The sequence below is a fragment of the Camelus dromedarius genome, chromosome 13, assembly GCF_036321535.1.
Source record: "Camelus dromedarius isolate mCamDro1 chromosome 13, mCamDro1.pat, whole genome shotgun sequence".
Classification (NCBI taxonomy): domain Eukaryota; kingdom Metazoa; phylum Chordata; class Mammalia; order Artiodactyla; family Camelidae; genus Camelus; species Camelus dromedarius.
In genome coordinates, this window is record NC_087448.1 from 1,983,014 (window position 1) to 2,002,566 (window position 19,553).

Here is a 19,553-nt window from a genome sequence, read left to right on the forward strand (position 1 = left end):
GGAGTGTGCACAGACGTGCTTCCGATGCCTCTGACAGTCCCCCTTCTGAAGAGACAGCAAAGAGAAGTCGTCTTCCATCAGCAACGAAAGCCCGGTCTCCGAATTTGCCTCTAACCCAGACCGCACACCATCCGCCAGCACGTGTGACGACAGGAAGCTGCTGGGGTGATCGGGGTGATGTGAGGAACTGAGAGTCATGTATTTTCAAAACAAGATGCTGAGTTGTGTCCAGGTCATCTGGAAACAGCAACTTCATCTCTTCTTCGATTTTACGATGTCCAAAGTGTAACTCTAATCTTGGAAGCTGAGAAAATAACGGTTTTTGACAGACAGCACGTCTCCCCACCCCCTGGAGCATTCGCAACAGAAGCATGAGCCCCAGTTGCGCTGGAGCCTGGAAAGGTCCAGACATCCTGCTGGTCCGGCTTGTAGGCTCTCGGCGTCTTCCGTCTGGGCCGCCCCGCCCCGTTACAGGTGGTGCGGCCCCTCCTCCTGGCACCAGGCTTTGTCACCTGCTCAGTGGTAGCTCTGGCTCCACGGGGCCGAGAAGGCAGATCGTCAAGTCGGCTTAACATGTCGGTTCACCGAGGGCAGGGGCTTCATGTCTGGGAGGGAGGCCCCAGCCTGGGGGACTGTGTCTGGAAGTTACTGCGAAGACACCTGCCAGCCTTCAGCTCACAGTTGCTTCCAGACTACACCTCCTGGATGCGTTGCCGAAGGACCAATCTCCCCGGAGCCGCCGGCAGCCAGACGTGCCGTGTAATGCCCACGGACTGCTGATTCTCAGCGCGGTCACAAGGCTTTGCCCTCTCCCCTCACCAGCTTCTCCTGTCTGCACCCAGGGCACCTGCTATGCCCTCGTCCATGCCCACCGCCTAGTTGACAGAACTGTTTAGCAGAAAAACCCAAGTGAAGTTTCAGTGGGGCCAGGCATCTTTGTCTGGACACTGGGATGTACCTCCCTGTGTTTCCCTGCACTTACCGTCTGGTCCAGGTGGTCCAGGAGGGCCAGGGGGCCCTCGGAGCCCTGGCTGTCCATCAGTTCCTGGTGGGCCGGGGTACAGTGCGGGGTCGCCCGGCTCTCCTGGGAAGCCTTTCGGTCCCATTTCACCAGGCAAGCCTCTCTTCTCATCTGAAAACCCAACAATCACAGCACTGTGAGACTTGTGGTCTTCCCCCGCTGCACTGGCCCTCCTGCCCATGGGAGACCCCAGCTGGGCTAGCGGTTTACGGCCCAGGCAGTGATTTGAGGGCAGATGCTGTTGGTATATTTCAACACCATCTTTCTGCTCTAAAAAGCCCCCTTCTTGCCCCTGGAGGATGGCCAGAGGCTTGCTGGAACGCTTGGCAATGACACTGGATGACTCCTGTGGTCTTCCGGCCACATGACGGAGTCACACTAGCTGTCATCAGCAGCAGTCTAACCTAGTTAGGGAGCCACCGTCCCAGGTGCAGTGGTCCTGTGACGACATCCAAACCCGTGTTTGAGATGCATTAGAGCTGCCGGGCCCAGGGTACAAGATGGAGCACCGACTGAAGGCTGTGCAGCCAGCGAGGGGCCGTGGTCTATGTGAGACCTGAGGGGACACCTTCATCTTGACACCCCGGATGCACGTTACCTTCATCTCTGATGGACGTGCCAGGGAGACCTGGCGGGCCGGGGTCTCCTGGCTCGCCCCGGGCTCCCGGGTCCCCGAGGGCTCCTGGGAATCCTGGGTCACCTCTGGCACCTGGAGGGGGACAGTCCCACGGTGAGAACAAGACGTTGCCCAGGACCCAAGGTAGACGCTCACTTCCTCGCCAACTGCGTATTTACCAACACCCTGTGCGTCACAGGTGGCCTGGGGTTCGAACGTTTGATCCGCAGTGGCTCCTGCTTTCAAGGAGCTCGTTCCCAGCCAAACAGGGCCAATACAAACATCCTATAAACACTACAGGACAAGAGAGGCAAGGAATGCCCGAAAGATAGAGATGCTTCAAAGTGGGGGAGGATTATTTGGGGGAAAATCTGATTATCGAGGGACTGTAGGCAATGAAAATAACAGAAGCAGACGACGTCTTGGAGCTCTTGACTGTGCACCAGAATCAACGTTACAAACGTCACCTGCATTTGATTCCCATAAAGATGTGTGTCCGGACGTCACAGAGGGGCAGGCCAGTGGGTTTCATGGAGAAGGTTGATGGGGACAGATGACACGGCCAAGGGAAGGACACCCAGGGGACCTCAGCCCAGCTGAAGGTACAGAGGAGGGGAGCTCTGGGTGGGACACCAGAGGGTCGGGGTCTAGGGAACGTCGTGGAAAATCAGGCCGGTCAGAGCTGAGGCAGTGGGAAGGAGTGAGACGACCGGGCTCTGGGGCAGCAGGCGCTGAGCAGGGGCCAGGGGCTGACTCTCTGAACCCCCTTCCCCGAGCCCCAGCTCTTGCCCCGACTGACTGTTCATAGCTGTTTGCTGGATAAATAACAGAGGTGACTGCTCTCACAGAGCCTTCCCCTAACTAAACAAACGCCAGGGGCTGCGCTCCCCCCCCCCCCCCGTGGCCATGGGAGCAGCCGCGCTTCACCGCGGAGTGCGTTGTTCTGCGGGACAACCGGGAACCGGGAAGGGGGCACGCCAGCCTTCATCTGTGCGGCGGTGCCTGATGGTCAGGGAAGATGGCAGTGATCTTTAATTTTTTAATCTCAAAAGGAAGTCCTTAAGAGAAGGAGAGATTTGCTGGGCCTCCTGCTTGACACGTCCCCAGAAGGGGTGGGAGATGTGACCCTGTATCCTGTGCTGGGCTCGGCCGCTGGGGAAAGGCTGGAGGGCTGGGCTCCGGCAGGGGGTCCGGGTCTGAGCCCTGCTCCTCCACTGTTCCCCATGGGGCCTTGGGCAAGTCGCTCAACTTCCCTGCCTCAATTTCCCCATCCGTAAAACAGGGCCAAGGCCCGTCCCCATCTCAAAGGGGCTTTACAAGAAGTAAGTCAATTGACCAGTGCAGCGGGGACAACTTGCTTCACTGCCTGGCGTGCGTGTAGTCAGCACCACACAAGCGTTAGCCGTGGTCGTGACTGAATAGAAAGAGAGCACGCGGAACTGAGAACTGCAGATCTCGTGTGTTTGGAAGAAGAGCAAGGTCGGTGTTTAATTATCTTGCAACCCTTTTTTGAAATGCCAAGTTCCCGTTCCCCCTGCGCTCTGACGAGCTCCCCCGGTGCTGCCTGCTGAGGGGGACCTCTGTTTCCCTCTTTTCTGTGTTAGGATCTGGGGCCCTGGAGCTCCGCCCGCCTCCCAGCCCACCCAGGACACACGAACGCTGCTGCTGCGCCGCCGCCGCCGCCAGAGGCAAGGAGGGCGGCTGCAGACTTTCTAACCCCACGCTTGGGAAGAAGGGACTTAAACCCCCGCCAGCCCAGGGTGGTTTCCAGAAACGCAGGGCGGTGAAAGGGAGCTGAACGCGTTGTGGGCTGTCAGTCAGTGATACTTTTGATGAGTGCAAAAGAGACATCGCCCCCAGTAATTTTTAAAACTATGTTCCCAATATCACCTCGCACCTGTCAGAAGAACACAAAAAACAAGTGTTGGAGAGGGTGTGGAGAAACGGGAACCCTCCTACACTGTTGGTGGGAATGTAAACTGGTGCAGCCACCGTGGAAGACACTTTGGAAGCTTCTCAAAAAACTAAAAATAGAGTCACCATATGATCCAGCAATCCCATTCCTGGGCATATATTCAAAAAACCAAAAATACTAATTCAAAAAGATACATGCACCCAAAAGTTCATAGCAGCACTGTTTGCAAGACATGGAAGCAAGCTAAATGGCCATCGGCATGCCTGGATAAAGAAGCTGTGTGCAAACACAAAGGAATATTACTCAGCCACAAAAAGAATGAAATTTTGCCATTTGCAGCAACATGGACAGACTTGGAGGGCATTCTGCTAAGTGAAATAAGTCAGAGAAACACAAATACTGCATGATCTCACTTCTACATGGAATCTAAAAAGTACACTAAGCTAGTGAATACACACTAGTGAACAAGCAAATAAAACAAAAAAGAAGCAGACTCACAGACACAAAGAACAAACTAGTGGTTCCCAGTGGGGACAGGGAAGGGGGGAGGAGTAAGATAGAGGTGGGGGCAAAGGGTTATCGTGGGATTGTGCGAAATCATGGGTGTGAAACCTCTGAACTTCATCAAGCACTATAGAATTTAAAGAATCTTTCACTTAATAAAAACAAAATTATATAGTGGGTTGCAAAATAAAAAAAATTCAGTTCCCAAAGCCTCAAAAGCATGATTTCCATTTTAGCAAAACTGCCAACAGTCAGTCAACCTCATGTTCGGCCCCTGGGGTTTCAGCTTGTCAGGCGCACTGGGCTCCCCAGAGGAGGAGGGGAAGCTGGCCCCACAGGGGGTGGACTCCGGGTGTAGAGTTTATTCAAAATATACTCATTGATGGTTTGATGTCGCTCTGGAGAGAAATCTCGAGGGGACCCCGCAGGCCCTGTCTTCGGCCCTGCTCTGTCTATGGTCTCATCAACACTGGATTAAGACACACAAAAGTAGCTACCAAACCAGCAGATGGTTCACACCTGAGCAGGACGGTGAGCCCTTGAGCCCAGACGCGTGTAACAGGGTGGGGGGGGGGGTGTGCTAGGAGGAAACAGCAGAGCGTCTTTATTCTAAAAAATCTCACCCTTTAAAATCCCTACGCGATGTGTGTATTTTAGCAGGTACAGAATTCAGTCCTTCAGGTCGTACTTACTGAGCACGGACCATGTGCCTCATGCTGTTCTAGGAACTGGGGACGCAGCAGTGACTGCGTGGCTAAAACCCTTGCCCTCATGGAATGTCCTGTAACATGGAATCAACATCCATAAACAAATATCCATATGACTATTTGGAGGAGTGCTGAAAACACGTTTTTTTTTTAACCTAGAAGGATGCACATTCGAAAAGTTCAGAGACCACTGCTGTAAGCGCAGAATTAGAATCCTATGCCAACAGATGGTCCAGATCGGAAGGCTGAGCGACACTAATGGGAAGCGCACAAGCCACAACACCTGCAGAACCCTTCCTTCACTGACACACAGGGGTCCACTGTGACCATGGGAGCGTCTTCCAGTATGAGCTCAGCTGCAAAGCTGGGGCTTTAGTTCTTTGAAGTTTAAAAGGATGTGACAATTCCCAGGTTATGGACTGTGGTCAGTTCTGGGCTTCACACCTGAGAACAGGAGCACCCTGCTCCCCAGGACCAGAACCTGCACAGGGTGTTTTGAAATGAAAGCCTCTCCCGGGGCGGAAGGTCGAGGGCGTGCTCTCAGGCAGAGACAGAGCGAATGCTTCCCTGTGATGTCCCACTGAATCCCCGGGAAGTGGTACCCAAGACTGAGACCCTCTGACGCTTAAGTGCTAAACCCCTTGGCTTTTTTTTGTTGTTGTTGTTTGTGTTGTTTCATTTAGCTTAGAAAATCTTTCTTGCAAGTCCCTGACTCTGTCTGCAACAGACATGAACACACAGGACAAACGCACACCGACCTTTGGCCAGAGACGGGTGAGGGGAGTAGGCTGGCGGGCCGGGGGGCCCTGGGTCTCCTGTTTCTCCCTGGAGAAAGAAAAGAGGGAAACAGCAGGCTGTGAGACCGGCCTTCTGGAGTTCTGGTCACTGCATGTTTCCAAAGAATAAAACCAAACGTGGAGCATGAGCCTGGTAGGGGCTGTTCTGAGTCCCAGCTCCACGGACCGGGCCCAGGCCCCAGGCCCACTGTGCCGCACTGACGAGCCAGGCACCCCAGCCGCCAGGCAGACACACCAGCAGAGAGCAAAGCGGGCAGGTGCCCACCTCACTCTGAGATCCTCGTCAAACCCTGGAAGTGGCCGGGCGGTCTCCCTCCTCAGGGCAGACTCGTCTGTGTTGATGACCCCACCTGAGCCGCCCATCGGGGCGAGCTGGGTGCTGGGCTGAACCTGACATAACACCGTCCAGATTGTGACACCTAAAACTCCACATGCTGCCCTGACGTCTCCGAGCCTCATGGGGTCCTGAGGGCCCAACCGCGAGTCCCCCATCCTCAATGGCTGTGCCCCAACCTGGTGGGATACGCACCCCCCCCAACCTGGCTAGTTCCCCACCAGCTGGAGCCACTGCACCCCGCCCCTCCCCTGTCCTCAACCTCCCTGCCAGCCCCTGGGATTATTCAAACAAGCCATCACGTCTCCCCGGGGAACCAGGGGGCACCCCACCCTCTTGTTACTACAGCATCTGCCTCTCTCAGCCCCCGGGTTTGCTCTGCTCAGGGTGGGGCGCAGGTCCCAAGTGCCACCTCCACGCGGCATGCGGCATCCTGAGGCTGGGACACAGGTGACTAACGAGTGAACGTCCGTCTCATCCCAGTGCCGGGTGCTGTGTGTTATATACATCACATGACATCACACAGGATGGAGGACGCCTGCTTTCCCAGCAGGCGAGGTGGGTGGACAGCAGGCAGCCGGGAGGTGGTCAGAACGCCACCCAGAGGAAGGAAGTGGAAGCCACCCGGAAGGAAGCCGAGCCCACCTTGGGTCCTGGGTATCCGTCAGGTCCTTGGTAACCGTCTAGTCCTCGGCTTCCCTGCAGGAAAGATGTTTGGTGCTCAGTTTTATCTCTAAAATGTAATTTAAAGATGTGACCGCAGTACCTTATACCTGACAGAATTAACAATAATTCCTTAAAATCACCTACTATCCATCTTTTCAATTTTCTCTGATTTTAGTCTCAAAGATGTCTCTTTAAAGTTGCTTTGTTTGAATCAGGATTCAAAAAAAGTTGGAATATGACATTTGGCTGCTATGTCTCTTAATACGCTTGTAATTTGTAACAGTTTTCCTTTCTTCTGTCTTAGTACCTTTTTGTTGTTGCTGCTGAAGAAACTGGGCCACTGGAACGGCAAGCACCCTCCCTGGGGATTTGTCCACTCTGTCCTCATGGGGCTGTGCAGTGTGAGCCCCCCACCCAAGCCCCCTGCCCAGGTTTCCTCTAAACTGCTGGTCAGTTGTCTTTTGAGCGAGACCCGTTGCCGGCAGGTCCCCAGTGCTCCCTGCCACGTCACCCCGGGCACACACGCTGGCTGCCCACCCCCGTAGGGATTTTAACGATTGTCCAGTGGGGGCCGGTGGTGACAACCTGACCCATCTATTAGAAACTTCTCCCAAGATGGGTTTTGAAAAATGTTAGTTCACACTAACTAGAAGCAGTAAGCCTCTTAATTCAGAATTTTTTGCTCTTCACTTAAAAAATCCTTAATGCAGATCCCTGCTTTCTAATTCCCTTGAATATGGATTGAAAGACACAGTTTATCCTTATGAGCCACATCGTACCTGGACAGGTATGTAAAGATTTTTTTAAAAAAACCTAGAAATGTATTCGCTCTTGCTAAAGAATAGCTGCATTACGGCCCCCAGGTCAGAGCACCAGCGGTGCAGAAATGTCCACGATCTGATTATTTTACAGGGAGTTTTGAAACCCAGGAGCATGAATGCTGAAAATCATGCTGTTCAGAATGAACTAAGACTGGCTTGTGTTTTTCATCGAGGGGGCCTGGGGGCTATGGTGTGGACTGATCTTCTCTCACACCAGTGGGGCTGAAGATTCCGAAGTGATGGCAAGTTTCTCTGATACTAAGAGTGATCTCCTACTTCGAGTCCACCCCTGCGATGGGCTAGGACCCCTTCAGGGCTCAGAGTGACTGGGGAGACGGAGCCAGGCATCCCCTCCGAGCGGCGTCCAGCGCCGGCACGACAGAGCAGCTCAAACAATGCCACAGGACCTTCTGTGCCACCCAGCACGGCCCAGCCACGCTGCGACACCAGCAACGAGCCTTAACAAGTGTCCCCAGAGTAAGCCCAAAGAGGACCAACACTTGTAAAATATGTCTGAACAGCTGGGAATTAACTTCTTATTACAGAAAGCCAATTGGAGAAAGGGGAAAAGTAACTGGCACTCAGGATTCCTCGGAGACCTCTGGCAGCTGGAATCCCAGTCACCTGGAATTCTAAGAGCTGAAACTATGATCGCATGTTTCCCTGTGGGTTCTCAGCAGCAGATGAACTGCCTGGGGCGGGGGTTGGCGTGGGCTGAGTATTGTGTGGAAGGTATCACTCAGCAGAGGAAAGGGAAAAATGCACCCCCACGGCTCATCTGAGGCCACCCTCAAGAATCAAAACAATGATCTAAACTGTTCCCTTCGCATTTCTCGGTGGCAGATACAACAGTAGAGGTGGGGGGACACTGGGGTTCCCCAGATGTCACATTACCTCCTGTGATGGAGTCGTGAGCAGGACTCAATGGGGCCATGATTCAGAGGCTGAATCGATCTTTAAAAGTATATTTCTACGCACCTCCTAGGACTGAATTATGGAAATGCTGGCCCGTAGGCACCAAGATGTTGGACCCTAATGCTGACTGCACGAGTGTGGAGCAGCCAGCAGCGGGGAACCACCGGCAGGGGCTCGTTAAGCAAATGCGGCGCAACATGTTTACTTGGGTCCGAGCGGCCGGTTGGCGGAACCGTGCAGGGGGTGCGTGCTGCCGCGGGAAAGCCTCCAAGCACCTCGGGCGAGAAACACAGGCAGCAGAACAGCACAGGCACGTTCACTTTCGGGGCTTAAACTGCGTGTGTGTAATAACACACGCCCCCACCCGTGAGAGCACGCAGCTGAACCCCACGCGGCTGAACCCACGCGGCCATCTCGGGGGGGCCTGCAGGGGGTCTGCGGCGGGCGGGGGGCTGTACATCCTACGCCTGAGCTGGTGAAGACAGCGAGTAGTGAAAATAAATGAGTCATTACTCAAGAAAGCAATTTCTATGTGTGCTTGCTCATGCGACCCAGCGTTCAAGCAGCTCGAAGTCTGATCCAGATTCGTGAGACATTTCTCACGTGACATTTTCTTCCAACCAAATGGCCAAAAATCTGTCCACCAAACATATGATAAAAATAACGAATCATCACTGAAGATAAAACCAAGTGTCAAAACGCGAGAGATCAATGCATAAAAAATGAGGGCGGACCCGTGGCCACCACATAACGACCTTCCTGAGGGGGACTTGCGGGGACACAGAGGAGGGGGCCGACTGGAAGCCGGCGGGGGCGGGGCGATGGGCGGCCTGGAGGGAGGGGCCCTGAGGGCTGGCTTGCAAAAGAAGGGAAAAGGGAAATGAGTTCACTTACGCATCTTGAATGATTGACTAGGAAGGGTTATTACTGCTATTGTGAATGTGGGAAAGGTTTAGACGTTTTTTTCTGGGGGCACTTTTTTCAGGGGCTACCACAGTCTTCATATTTGACTTTTGTAAGCTGTTTCAGGCCCAGAGCAGACTGCGTGTCAGGCATCCAACTTACTTTCTGTCCCAGCGAACCTTTCTCACCGTCGAAGCCAGGGGCACCCTGGGTGGAACAGAAAACAGAAGAGACAAGAGCTCAGAATACGCAGCAAACATTCCTGGAGGCCGCATTATGCAGCTGACGTGGACCGAAGTAAACACTTCGCTGTGAAGGCACAGGGCCCTTGAGAGCCTCCTTGAATTTTCCAGAGGAGAGGGGTCACCCTAGCGTCACCCTCCTGTAGTGCACCACGTCCACCGCCTGCAGAAACGGTGCAGAAACGGGCGTGCACCCAGGCTCCCGGAGTCTCTGCTCCTGTTTTTGGAGACTGCAACACGTCCTTTGAGCGGTAGTGGCCCCCAGGGAGTCACCATGAGGCCATTCCCTCTCTTCCTGGTGCCTGGCTCTCGCCCAGTTTCCAGCTCACCTGGGCTGGGTTTAGCGGCTGACCGAGTTCTGGCCGAGGGAGGGAGGCCTGCCCTCGGGCCCGGGAGTGACAGGTGGCCAAGCCTCCGCAGGAGGAGGCACCCCCGCCGCTCGCTCCACCAGGTACATTTTTGTTGGACTTTTAGGGCAACAAGAAATCAGCTTCTTGGAGACAGCCTGTGTTTTTGTTTCCACTGGGTAGTTCAGCTTAGCTGATACGGCAGAAGCGCGTTTGAGATCTGTGCCAGCCCGCCAGGTGGAGGTGCGGTTCTCAGCACCTGGCCACTGGCTGACAGTTGCGTGTCAGTCAGCGCAGGCTCTCGGGCGCAGCCAGCAGATCCCTGCGGTGCGGGACCCCAGCAGTGGGGGAAGCTGTGTGTGGGTGAGGAGGCGGGTGGGTGGAAAATCTAGGTGCAAACTCTCACGTATAAAATAAGCCACAAGGAGATACTGCCCAACACAGGGAATTGAGCCACAATTTTATAATGACTGTAAGTGGAGGACAGCCTTTAAACCCCGTGAATCTCTATATTGTACACCTGTAGCATATATTATTGTACATCAACTATACTTTCATACAAAAAAAATTTTTTAAAACGTCTTAAAAACCAAAGCAATACAGAGCGAACAGCAGGCACTGCGGGCTGGCTCACCCGTGCTCCTGAGAAGCCCACGACGCCTTCTTCCCCCTTCAAGGAGATGCCCTAGGAGAGAACAGGGAGACCTGAGGACGCCCACGCCTCACGCTCCACCCACTCGGGGCTCCAGCCTTGGCGCCCTGGCCGCGGCCAGCCTGCCCCTGCGTCTCTGGTCCACCTCCGCGCACGGCGGGTTGTGGCTGGGACCTCGGCGGTCCATCCATCCAGGACATCGCCTGTCGTCGTCACCAAGTGAGTGACTGGGAGAAGTGGGGCCACGCGGGCAGGCCCGACCCAGGTCAGGGAGGGCAGAGCAACCGCACGGCTGGAGCCCGCACGGACGCAGCCCTCCCTCCCGCCCGGCCCCCCCAGCATACATCTTCCTTAGGGTCATTTATGAATGACACAAGGTGTTGATTAGCTGGTGTCGACTCTGCAGAAGGAAGACATTCTAAAACTGCCTTCTGAAAAATAGCGTAAGAAATAATAGTGCTTTCCTGCTGTAGACAAATGGGCTGGAAACCGAGGGTCCGTGGGCCGGTACCACCTGGGCCTGTTCTCGCTGTGACAGGAGCACCCAGACACTGGGAGCCACCCAAAGAGAGCGGCATCTTTATCCTGACTTACCTTTCCTCCTGGCTCCCCCTCGCTTCCTTTTTCGCCCTGTAAAGAATACAAACAAGGAGTGCTCGTTAATTAAGAACAGTAACACTTAAGTGCATCAGAGTTTGGATTGTCTCCTTAAACCCTGGAAACAAAGATTAGAAATGAGCTGTAGCGTGACTCCCGAACTTCGCAGCTTCAACATTCAAGGGGAACAAGGGGCTATTTCTCCTGGATTTTCCCGTATAAATGAAATCATGTGTTAGTTTTGAGGGGCCTGCAAGGTGGTGTCTCTCCCATCTGTGCGGTTTCCTTCTGCACCCACAGTGGCAGGCAGCAAGGCCAGGGAGACCCCCAGTGATGGTGTCCATTTGAGGGAGAGATTTTATCAGGAGGGTCCTCGGAGGAAGCGGCTCCTTTGGGATGTATTAAAACACTGAGCAGAAGTGGCCTTAGAAAGCAAGGTCAGTCCTACACGATCGATGTCTCCCTCTTCTTTTGGTCTAAAACGAGGAAAGAAATAGTGCCGGGCTGGGTCCTTTCCCCCATCAGTCCTAGGCCAGCACCTGGACACGTAACCGCCTCCTCTGGCCTTGTGCCAGCCGCCTCCCAGGTCACTTTTGTGAGTGGCCGCGTTGCTCGTAACAGCCGAACAGCCGCAGCTGCCGGGCTGACTTCCCCGTGGCCGTGGTCCAGCCTGCCCTGCCTGCTCCCATGCGCGACCCGGCTTCCTGACAGACGCCTGAGAGATGGGAACCACCTTCCATGTTCGGGGTTTTCACTTGGGTTCCCATGACCTTGCAGAAGCGTTCCACCCCGGTGTCTGCTCCACCGCTCCGCGAGGTCAGCGTGACCCGAGGTCAGGGCTGCAACCTTCGTTCATCACGAGCAAACTCAGAGGCTCAGGAAGGGCGAGTGGCCTGTCTGAGCCAGTGAGCGGAAGAGCAGGGTGTTAATTTTTATGGACTCCAAGAATATGCTTTTAATCAAGCAAAACATTAATAGAAATGATAAGAATCAGAAAGCTGACTTCAATCCAAAAAGCCCACCACAGTGGTCCGCGTCAGCGAAGAGCGAAAAGTAGGTTTTATTTTGCCGAATACATTTGGCTCCCACAGTCCACGCCTCGGTGTTGACCTGCGCCCCGACCGCCAACCTAGGTCTATGCTAGAGACTTTGGATGGTTCGAGATTTTTTTATGCACAGTTTATTTTTTGGAGCAGTGTTTTCAAAAATTTTTGTTTCATTGTTTAATGGGAGTATTGGGGAATGAACGCAGGACCTTGTCCACGCTAAGCATGTGCTCTGCCCTTGAGCTATACCCCGATCTCCTGGATTTGAAATTTTTTAAAATGGATTCTTGTGTTGTTTCAAATTTATCACAATTATTTACAACGACGGACGGATACACCTATGGGACCGTGAGCAGTGCTTTCATGTGTAATCTGCCAATTTGTCAGCGAGGGCTTTCCCACTTTGAATGTGATTGTTTCTGTAAGATCAAAGACTGTTACCCTTTTTCCTTCTTCTTCTTTTTTTTTTTTTCTACTTCAACTGGGAATAAGCCATTTTGCTGAAGCCCCTTTACCTTATACTGATCTAGGTGGATCGTCTCCTTCGTGGGCCCAATGATGGCATGCTGGTTGTCTGACGGAATCCCGTTGGGTCCCGGCTGTCCCATGTCGCCCTGTGAATGGTTTAGCAAAGCAGTTTCGTCTTTAAATTGAGAAGACACGATCAAGGTTGAAAAACAGCACGCTCCCACCACAAATTGCTGGCTTCATCCTTGCATGTTACTTATCACACGGACACCAATTTCACGGCATTATAGTCACAATGTAGTGTAAAAATCACTTATAAAATAAAATGGTCATAATGCAAAATTGATTCCTACTTGCATTAATAATCACTTAGAATGTACGCATACAAGCTGCTTAGGCGGCTCACAGTTTGGGAATGCGCTGGCTTCTGCGGAATTACCACCTCACCGTGAATTTCTACATAAGGAAAGTCTTAGGCCTGGAGGCTACATGTGCTGGTGGTTTCTGCTGTGGATTTACTGATTTAAGATTGGTACTGAGACACAAGAAATGTCTAAGAAATGGAAGACCGCTCCAGTTCCACCACTACTTTACCAGATGCGTTTTTTTTAAGTCTATAAAGAGCAGCAGCTTTGATAAACAGCATCTCAGGGGCGCTTTCATTTGCGTTGTTATCAGCACAGAGAGATGCTTTTTCACACGGTAAACAGGTGGGAAGCCCCTAATCTGCAGGAGTGTCCGTGACTCTGACCGCCGCTCCTCAGTCACTGCTGGATGCCTGATGTCAGAAGACGCCACGGAGAAACGCCTCAGCTTCCCGGGCGCTGAGGACGCCGACACCGCGTCTCCGTCAGGGGTCGGGGGCTTTTTACCGTCCTACTGACCCACAGCCTTCTCACTGCGCAGCGGCTGTTCCTAGGGGGGCGGTCTGCAGAGCGCCCCAGGTGACGGCACAGAACGTAGCCATTGAAACGGTCTGCTTCCTAATCCAGCCCGCGAAGCTTCCCTTACCTTTTCACCTTTTTCTCCGTAGAAACCAAGTCCCCTGTTGCCCTGCAAGACAAACGGTTTCCGTAAGGTTTAAAAAGTCCATAATCACAGTGAAATAGAAGTAGTGATTTTTTTTTTTTAGAAAAAGGCAACTAAGACCTATGTGTTTGCAACATTACTGGACAACGGTCCTTGCACCGTATTCCGGCTTCAGCTCCCAGGAAGTAAGCGACGCAGAAAGAAAATGACTGTCCTTTCTTTGGCTATTTCCACACACAAACTCAAACAAACGTGTGAGCCCGCGCCGCACACGGTACGAACGGGAGCAAGCTGAGACGCCGCGCCAGCTGCAGAACGTGGTCCTTCCTGCCGTATTCCGAGCGTTCACCAAGACTCAGCCTTAAAGGATGGAAACTCGGGGGTTCAAAAAACGATATAACTCATCTTTTAACACAGTTGTGCTTTGAAGAAATTTGTATTTTATTTTTCCTTTTTTGGGGGGGAGCAATCAAGTTATTTATTTATTTTTAACAGAGGTACCGGGGATTGAACCCAGGACCTCGTGCGTGCCAAGCACCACTGAGCTATCCCCTCCCCCAAAATCTGTATTTTAAACTCAAAACAAAACCTCAAAAATAGTGGACTGACAGCAGGTATTCTGTCTCCCCGGGGAACACTCTGTCATTTGCTTTTTGGAATCTATTTTATTGCTCAACCCTCCTGATGACCAGGAAGTTGACACTGCTGGTTCCACACTGGCAGGCTGGGCTGCGAGAACCCAGGGCCCGGCCAACGGCTGGGCTCCCTCTTCATCCTGGCGGGTCTGGGCATCGCAGACAGTGCAAGTGTCCACCGCTGGACCAAAGCCCCTCAGCTAAGAAGTGGTGGAGACCAGGTCTGATCCAGGTCTTCTGGAGCCTTCATCGCCCTTACGTCAGCTCTAGGCAGCAAAGTCTCAGAGCACTTCCTTGGGTTCTGGCCCCTTTGGACTCAGAAAGCAGCCTTTTCCCGCCTTGGGTCCCATCTTTAAAGATCATGATTCATTCTCTCCTCTGCCTCAGACCTTCTCAGTTTGGTGAGATAACCCTACTTCCACAGAAACATGTCCCATCCTTTCAATGATTTGGATTTACCCAAATTTTCATCTTTTTTGCTTAAGAGTTTGCAAAGCGAGGTTGGCGACCCAGCAAGTATTTGATCGTTTCACGAGGGGAGCTGCCACATGCAGGAGGGTTGCGCGAGGACACGGCATCTGAAGTAAGTCCACCCGGACAGCCATGCAACAGACCCACGCGCATCACAGGAAGCCCTCTGCTCTCTGACTTCCCGACGGCTCTGCTTCCTTCCCAGGACCTTACATTTCCATCGTGACAAAGGCTCCTGCAAGACCCTGTCTGATCTCTCTCTGCCCCATGGTGTACACCCCCCTCCAATGCCCAGAGTTTCTGAAGATAAAAACCAAGCCTTTAATTAATTTTGGCTTTTGCTTTGCTTCTTTCCCACCTGGCTGGGAGCAGGAATCAAAGCACAGAAACACAGCCAGGCTCGAGGAGAATGCCATTGGCCTGGGCCCCCGCGGTCCCCCTGCCTCGTGAGCTGGTGTCCGAGTCTCCAGGAAGTGACCCGGTGGAGGGCGAGGGCTGTTTGTGCTGCAGCCAAGCGGGGATCTGAGGCGACCTTGGGGCTCGGCTGCCCCGTCCGACATCCGCTCCTCTTGGCTCAGGGCTGTTCCCAGCCTGCTCCAGGCTGCTAGACAGTGGGGAGCCAGGCAGGGGGGTGGGGTGGGGGTGGGCAGCATCCTTAATGAGCTCCAGCCGCAGCCGGAAGCCAGGTCAGAGGTGGTGGGAGCTGGGGCCTGGGGTGGTGACAGCTGAGGTCCCCAGGGGGTCAAAGAGATGGGGTTTCCATGGGGCAGGCATGGGAATGGCAGGCTAGGAGTTGTCCTGGGCCACATGTGGGCCATGGAATGTCTTAAACGTTCATAATGGTGGCCCCATATTTATGACTCATGTTGAGTTTTGACCAAATACTTCCCTCGCCAACCTCCTACTGTTTGTCCTGGACACTTACCCAACTTCCCTGGGTCACATTAAACCCCAATTCCGCCTCCACGCTCCTAACAAGCCATCCCTTTTGCTGTGCTTCAGCCAGCTGAGTCATCTTTCCCTGATGAAAACAGTACAGCTCGGGCCCCAGACTGGCTTGAAGCTCACTGACTCCATCCCGAGAGGCGGACATCACGCTCTGGCAGGCTCTCCCTGCACCCAGGCACGAAGGCCATCAGCTGCCCCACACCTGCAGCGACGCCTTGTCCATTCTGTAAACCAGCACCTGCGGGTTGTGAGCACGCACTGCCCCGAGCTCGGCCCGGTCTACGTGTCTAGTCAAACCCTCATCAGCTGGCTCTTCATGGAGCTGCAGGAACGCTACGCAACGTGCGAACACGTCACTCCACAACCCGCCCACTAGTGGCCGTCCAGGGTCACTGCTGGAGTTGTCCTTGGCGTTTATAACATGAAGCCTTAAAACCTACAGAATGGTCCTCATCGTGAGATAAACGACACACAGTTGTCAGCCAAGCAGCCCCACGGCCAAGGAGGGCACTCACAAGCACGCGGCCCTCTTCCCTCCCCTCCCTCCAACAACCGACTTACTGGCTGTCCTTTCGGTCCAGGGGGTCCAGGCGGGCCCTGCGCAAATACAAAGAAGTGTGTAAACTGTTTCCTTTCTCCCAGGACCCAGATACCATCTGCTAGAACGCTCTGGGAAAGCCAGCCGCTGTACACTGAGAACACCGGGCAGTCAGTATAGGGGTTTCTGATGCATTTGTCTCGGCGGGGAGGAGAGGCTGGCGGGGCGAGGACTGGGGTCAGGCCCAGCTCTCAGGCCTCACCGGCGGTCTACGCACAGCTGTTTCTGGTTTGCTTTTCTGAGCTGAGACTTCTGATTTGACCCGTGTCCTATTGTGTTTGCTTTGCAAGTTCCCAGGACCCATTGCTGCAAAGACTGCTGCTCCTGGCCTTCTCTGTGGTCCCCCATGGGGCACCTTCTGACACTTTTTACTGGTGGGTCGGCAAACATTCACGGACAGAAATCGGTCTACAGGCCAATACGCAGGGCTGAATGTCCACCTGCAAATATCAGCCCATGTCTTTCTGCTAAGCATTCAGCTTAAAGGATAGAAGTGTTAAAAATGCTTTAGAAGAGCAATCTGTGTTGACTTACAAGTGAGTGGACAGGGCAGGGGCTGTGGGGGGTCTCCCGGTTCATATGAAGACCCTGAAGCTGCCACATCAGCTGAGGACCCTGCGGGACAACCTGCTGTTTCGTATTTCCCTAGATTGTGTACTTAAAGCGCAACAGCCCCATCCCTGCAGCATGTGAGCTGTGAGTGGGCTGGTGGCCGCGTGGGGCAGGAGCGCAAGGAGCACGCCATCGCACGGGCCTCCCTTCGCGGCGTTTGGCCAGATCTCTCACAGCCAGAGGGCCGCTGGGAAGAATGGCTTCCATGGGCCCAGGGACAAGTGCTTTGTAGAAACACGGGCAGTTACGATTGTTATATAATTACTGACAGTGCGAAGGAAGCGCGTGAGCACTCCCGCCCCAGCTGCTGGTGTGACAGCGCCTCCCCAGACACGCTGCCCCCCCCCCCCCCCGCTTCTCAGTTTCTGTGGAGAAGCCGGCAGCGCAGCCTCCGTCGAGAGCCGCCTCAACTGTGAGCGGTGGTTTTCTCGGAGGAGGGCTCCTCCCCCGGAGCCAAAAGCTCCCATTGAGTAACTTAAGGCCAGTTTGCCTTACTAATAAAAACTGACAGCAATGAGAGAGTCAGAGTTTGGGGAAATCAATTCATCTTCGGGTCCCTTGTGTCGGGGGGCGGGGGCCCATGGCTGCCCGGGTCCTGGCGGCTCTGTTCCTCCCCTCCCCTCCTTGCAGCAAGTCCTCCTTCATCTAAGCATTTGACCTGTCCCACTTCACTCTATTATTTGATTTGCAGGAGGAGGGAACACCTGTGGACGGCCACTCAGGTGGGGCACTAGGGCCACTTTGTTTATTGCTGGCCAATATCTCGCCGATGATGGCCACGTCCAGGTGCAGGGCACTTGCTCTAATGGCCGTGCCAGGTGTGGTGCACCTGCTTGAATGGCCATGTCCAGCAGAGTCCATTTCCTCCTTATCGATCTGTTGGGCTCGGTCTGCTTTGCCAGGAATGAGCCCTTGTCAGCTGGTTAGGTGTGGGGCTGGGAGAGCCTGTGCATGACTAGGAGGGCACCCAGCCAACCCCAGGTCAGATCTGACCTAGCTGGCAATGATCTGGTGACCGCACGCTCTGGGTCCTCACTCTTCCGCCTCGATGGCGGCAATGTGTGCAAAGGGCAAAGCGCGTGCCGTATGTTTTCTCTGGTGACCGCCAGCGTCAGAGCTGCATCGTGAGGCTGCCACCAGCACCTGCAGCTAAAGGAGCTGCCTCTCTGGAGAATGTCTTGACAACGTCAAGGACGAACACATGAGCCCCGTACTTACTGGTCTTCCTGGAGCTCCAACCGGACCCATCTGCCCCACAGGCCCAGGGCGGCCAGGGGGCCCCTAGGACAGGCAACCAGAGAGGGCTGTTAGCAGAGGCAGGCGGTGCTTGGGGTCCTGATTCTCACAGTTCCGCTTGGACTCTTCTCTGATGAAAACAACGCTTACCTGGAAACCGACCAGTCCGGGCCCTCCAGGTTCCCCCTAATTGAGAAGAAATAACCTTAAGAGTTCTAGCTTTTAAGCATCATCAGATTTAGTTACATTTTATTCCAATGTTGGAAATGAGCGTGCAAAGTGCATCTGCCTTCCCAGGAGTCAGCCGTGTAATCACCCAGGTGTCTGGAGTGTCGGGAACCTGGGAAAAGCTGCACCCACAGTGAGTGTAAGACTGAAATCAGCCTGAAGGGCACCATCGTGATTTTGGATTATTCCGCCGCCCTCTGCCCCCTCCACCCTGAGTTCACCTGCAAGTTAACCTCGATGATGGGGAATTGACACTGGGATGCGCGGCCACGCCCCCACCTCTCCCAGGGTAAGACTTACCCTGTATTTGTCACGGTCCTCCCTGGACAGGGCGTAGGGTTCGCCTTTCTGACCTTTGGGTCCTTGGGGCCCCTAGATTAGCACAAAAATCATAGGAAGAAGAAATGAAAAAAGATCCGTTAGCATTCAGAGCAGCGATGGTAATTTGAAGGGTTACTTGTTCCTTTTACAAGCAAGGTCTGGCTGTTCTCATGGCTTCGCTGGGTCTCTCCGATCATCAGTGTGCCTTCAACCGCCAGGGTGGGGCTTTCGTGCTCACCCAGCCGCATCTTTCTTTGAGGTTAAAATGGAAATACAGGGTTTACGTTACTTTCAAAACCCAAGTGAACGTTCAGTAAACAAATCCTTTCCTCTGCCAGCCTGTTCCTTCTCTTTGTAATAATACCACTCTGTGTTTCCTTTGGCATTTGTGGACTGAAGATGTCAACACATTCACTCTGAGCACCATTCGCAAGAGAGGTCCTGGGTCACCCTTTAAAAGTGGAATTGGGGTGGGAAGGGATAAATTTGGGAGTCTAGATTTGCAAATGTTAACCACTATGTATAAAAACATAAAAAACAAATATCTTCTGTATAGCACAGGGAGCTCTATTCGATATCTTGTAATAACTTTTAATGGAAAAGAAAATGAAAACAAATATACGTATATACATGCATGGCTGGGACATGACGCTGTCCACCAGAAACTGACACATTGTAACTGACAGTACTTCCATTAAAAATAAGTGCAATTTTGTTAAACACACACAAAGCATGTGTACAAACATCTTTTAACACTTACATATGAAACCAAATTTTAAGGTGGTAGATGTATTTATTGACAGCGAAACCTATGGTATTAGAATAGTCTAGAACACACTGTAGCTCACTGAGAAGTTGAAAAAGAAACGTCCTTTACGTCCAGTAAAGGAGCCAGAAGACAGAGGTGTGAGTGCAGCCAGAGGT

At 53.3% G+C, this 19,553-nt stretch overlaps 1 protein-coding gene across 1 annotated transcript in view; it reads right to left on the reverse strand.

Moving 5' to 3' along the window:
- The window catches only part of COL4A2 (collagen type IV alpha 2 chain), a 162,030-nt gene that overhangs the window by 36,474 nt on the left and 106,003 nt on the right, over positions 1-19,553 (reverse strand). The window contains exons 8-20 of the mRNA XM_031466312.2: positions 18,609-18,680; positions 18,231-18,266; positions 18,063-18,125; positions 16,196-16,231; positions 13,563-13,604; positions 12,599-12,697; positions 11,035-11,070; positions 10,423-10,473; positions 9,362-9,406; positions 6,540-6,593; positions 5,522-5,588; positions 1,620-1,730; positions 983-1,132 (exon numbers count right to left, since the gene is read on the reverse strand). Coding sequence (XP_031322172.2) covers positions 983-1,132; positions 1,620-1,730; positions 5,522-5,588; positions 6,540-6,593; positions 9,362-9,406; positions 10,423-10,473; positions 11,035-11,070; positions 12,599-12,697; positions 13,563-13,604; positions 16,196-16,231; positions 18,063-18,125; positions 18,231-18,266; positions 18,609-18,680 — 862 coding nt within the window. The remainder of the gene's footprint in view (positions 1-982; positions 1,133-1,619; positions 1,731-5,521; positions 5,589-6,539; positions 6,594-9,361; positions 9,407-10,422; positions 10,474-11,034; positions 11,071-12,598; positions 12,698-13,562; positions 13,605-16,195; positions 16,232-18,062; positions 18,126-18,230; positions 18,267-18,608; positions 18,681-19,553) is intronic.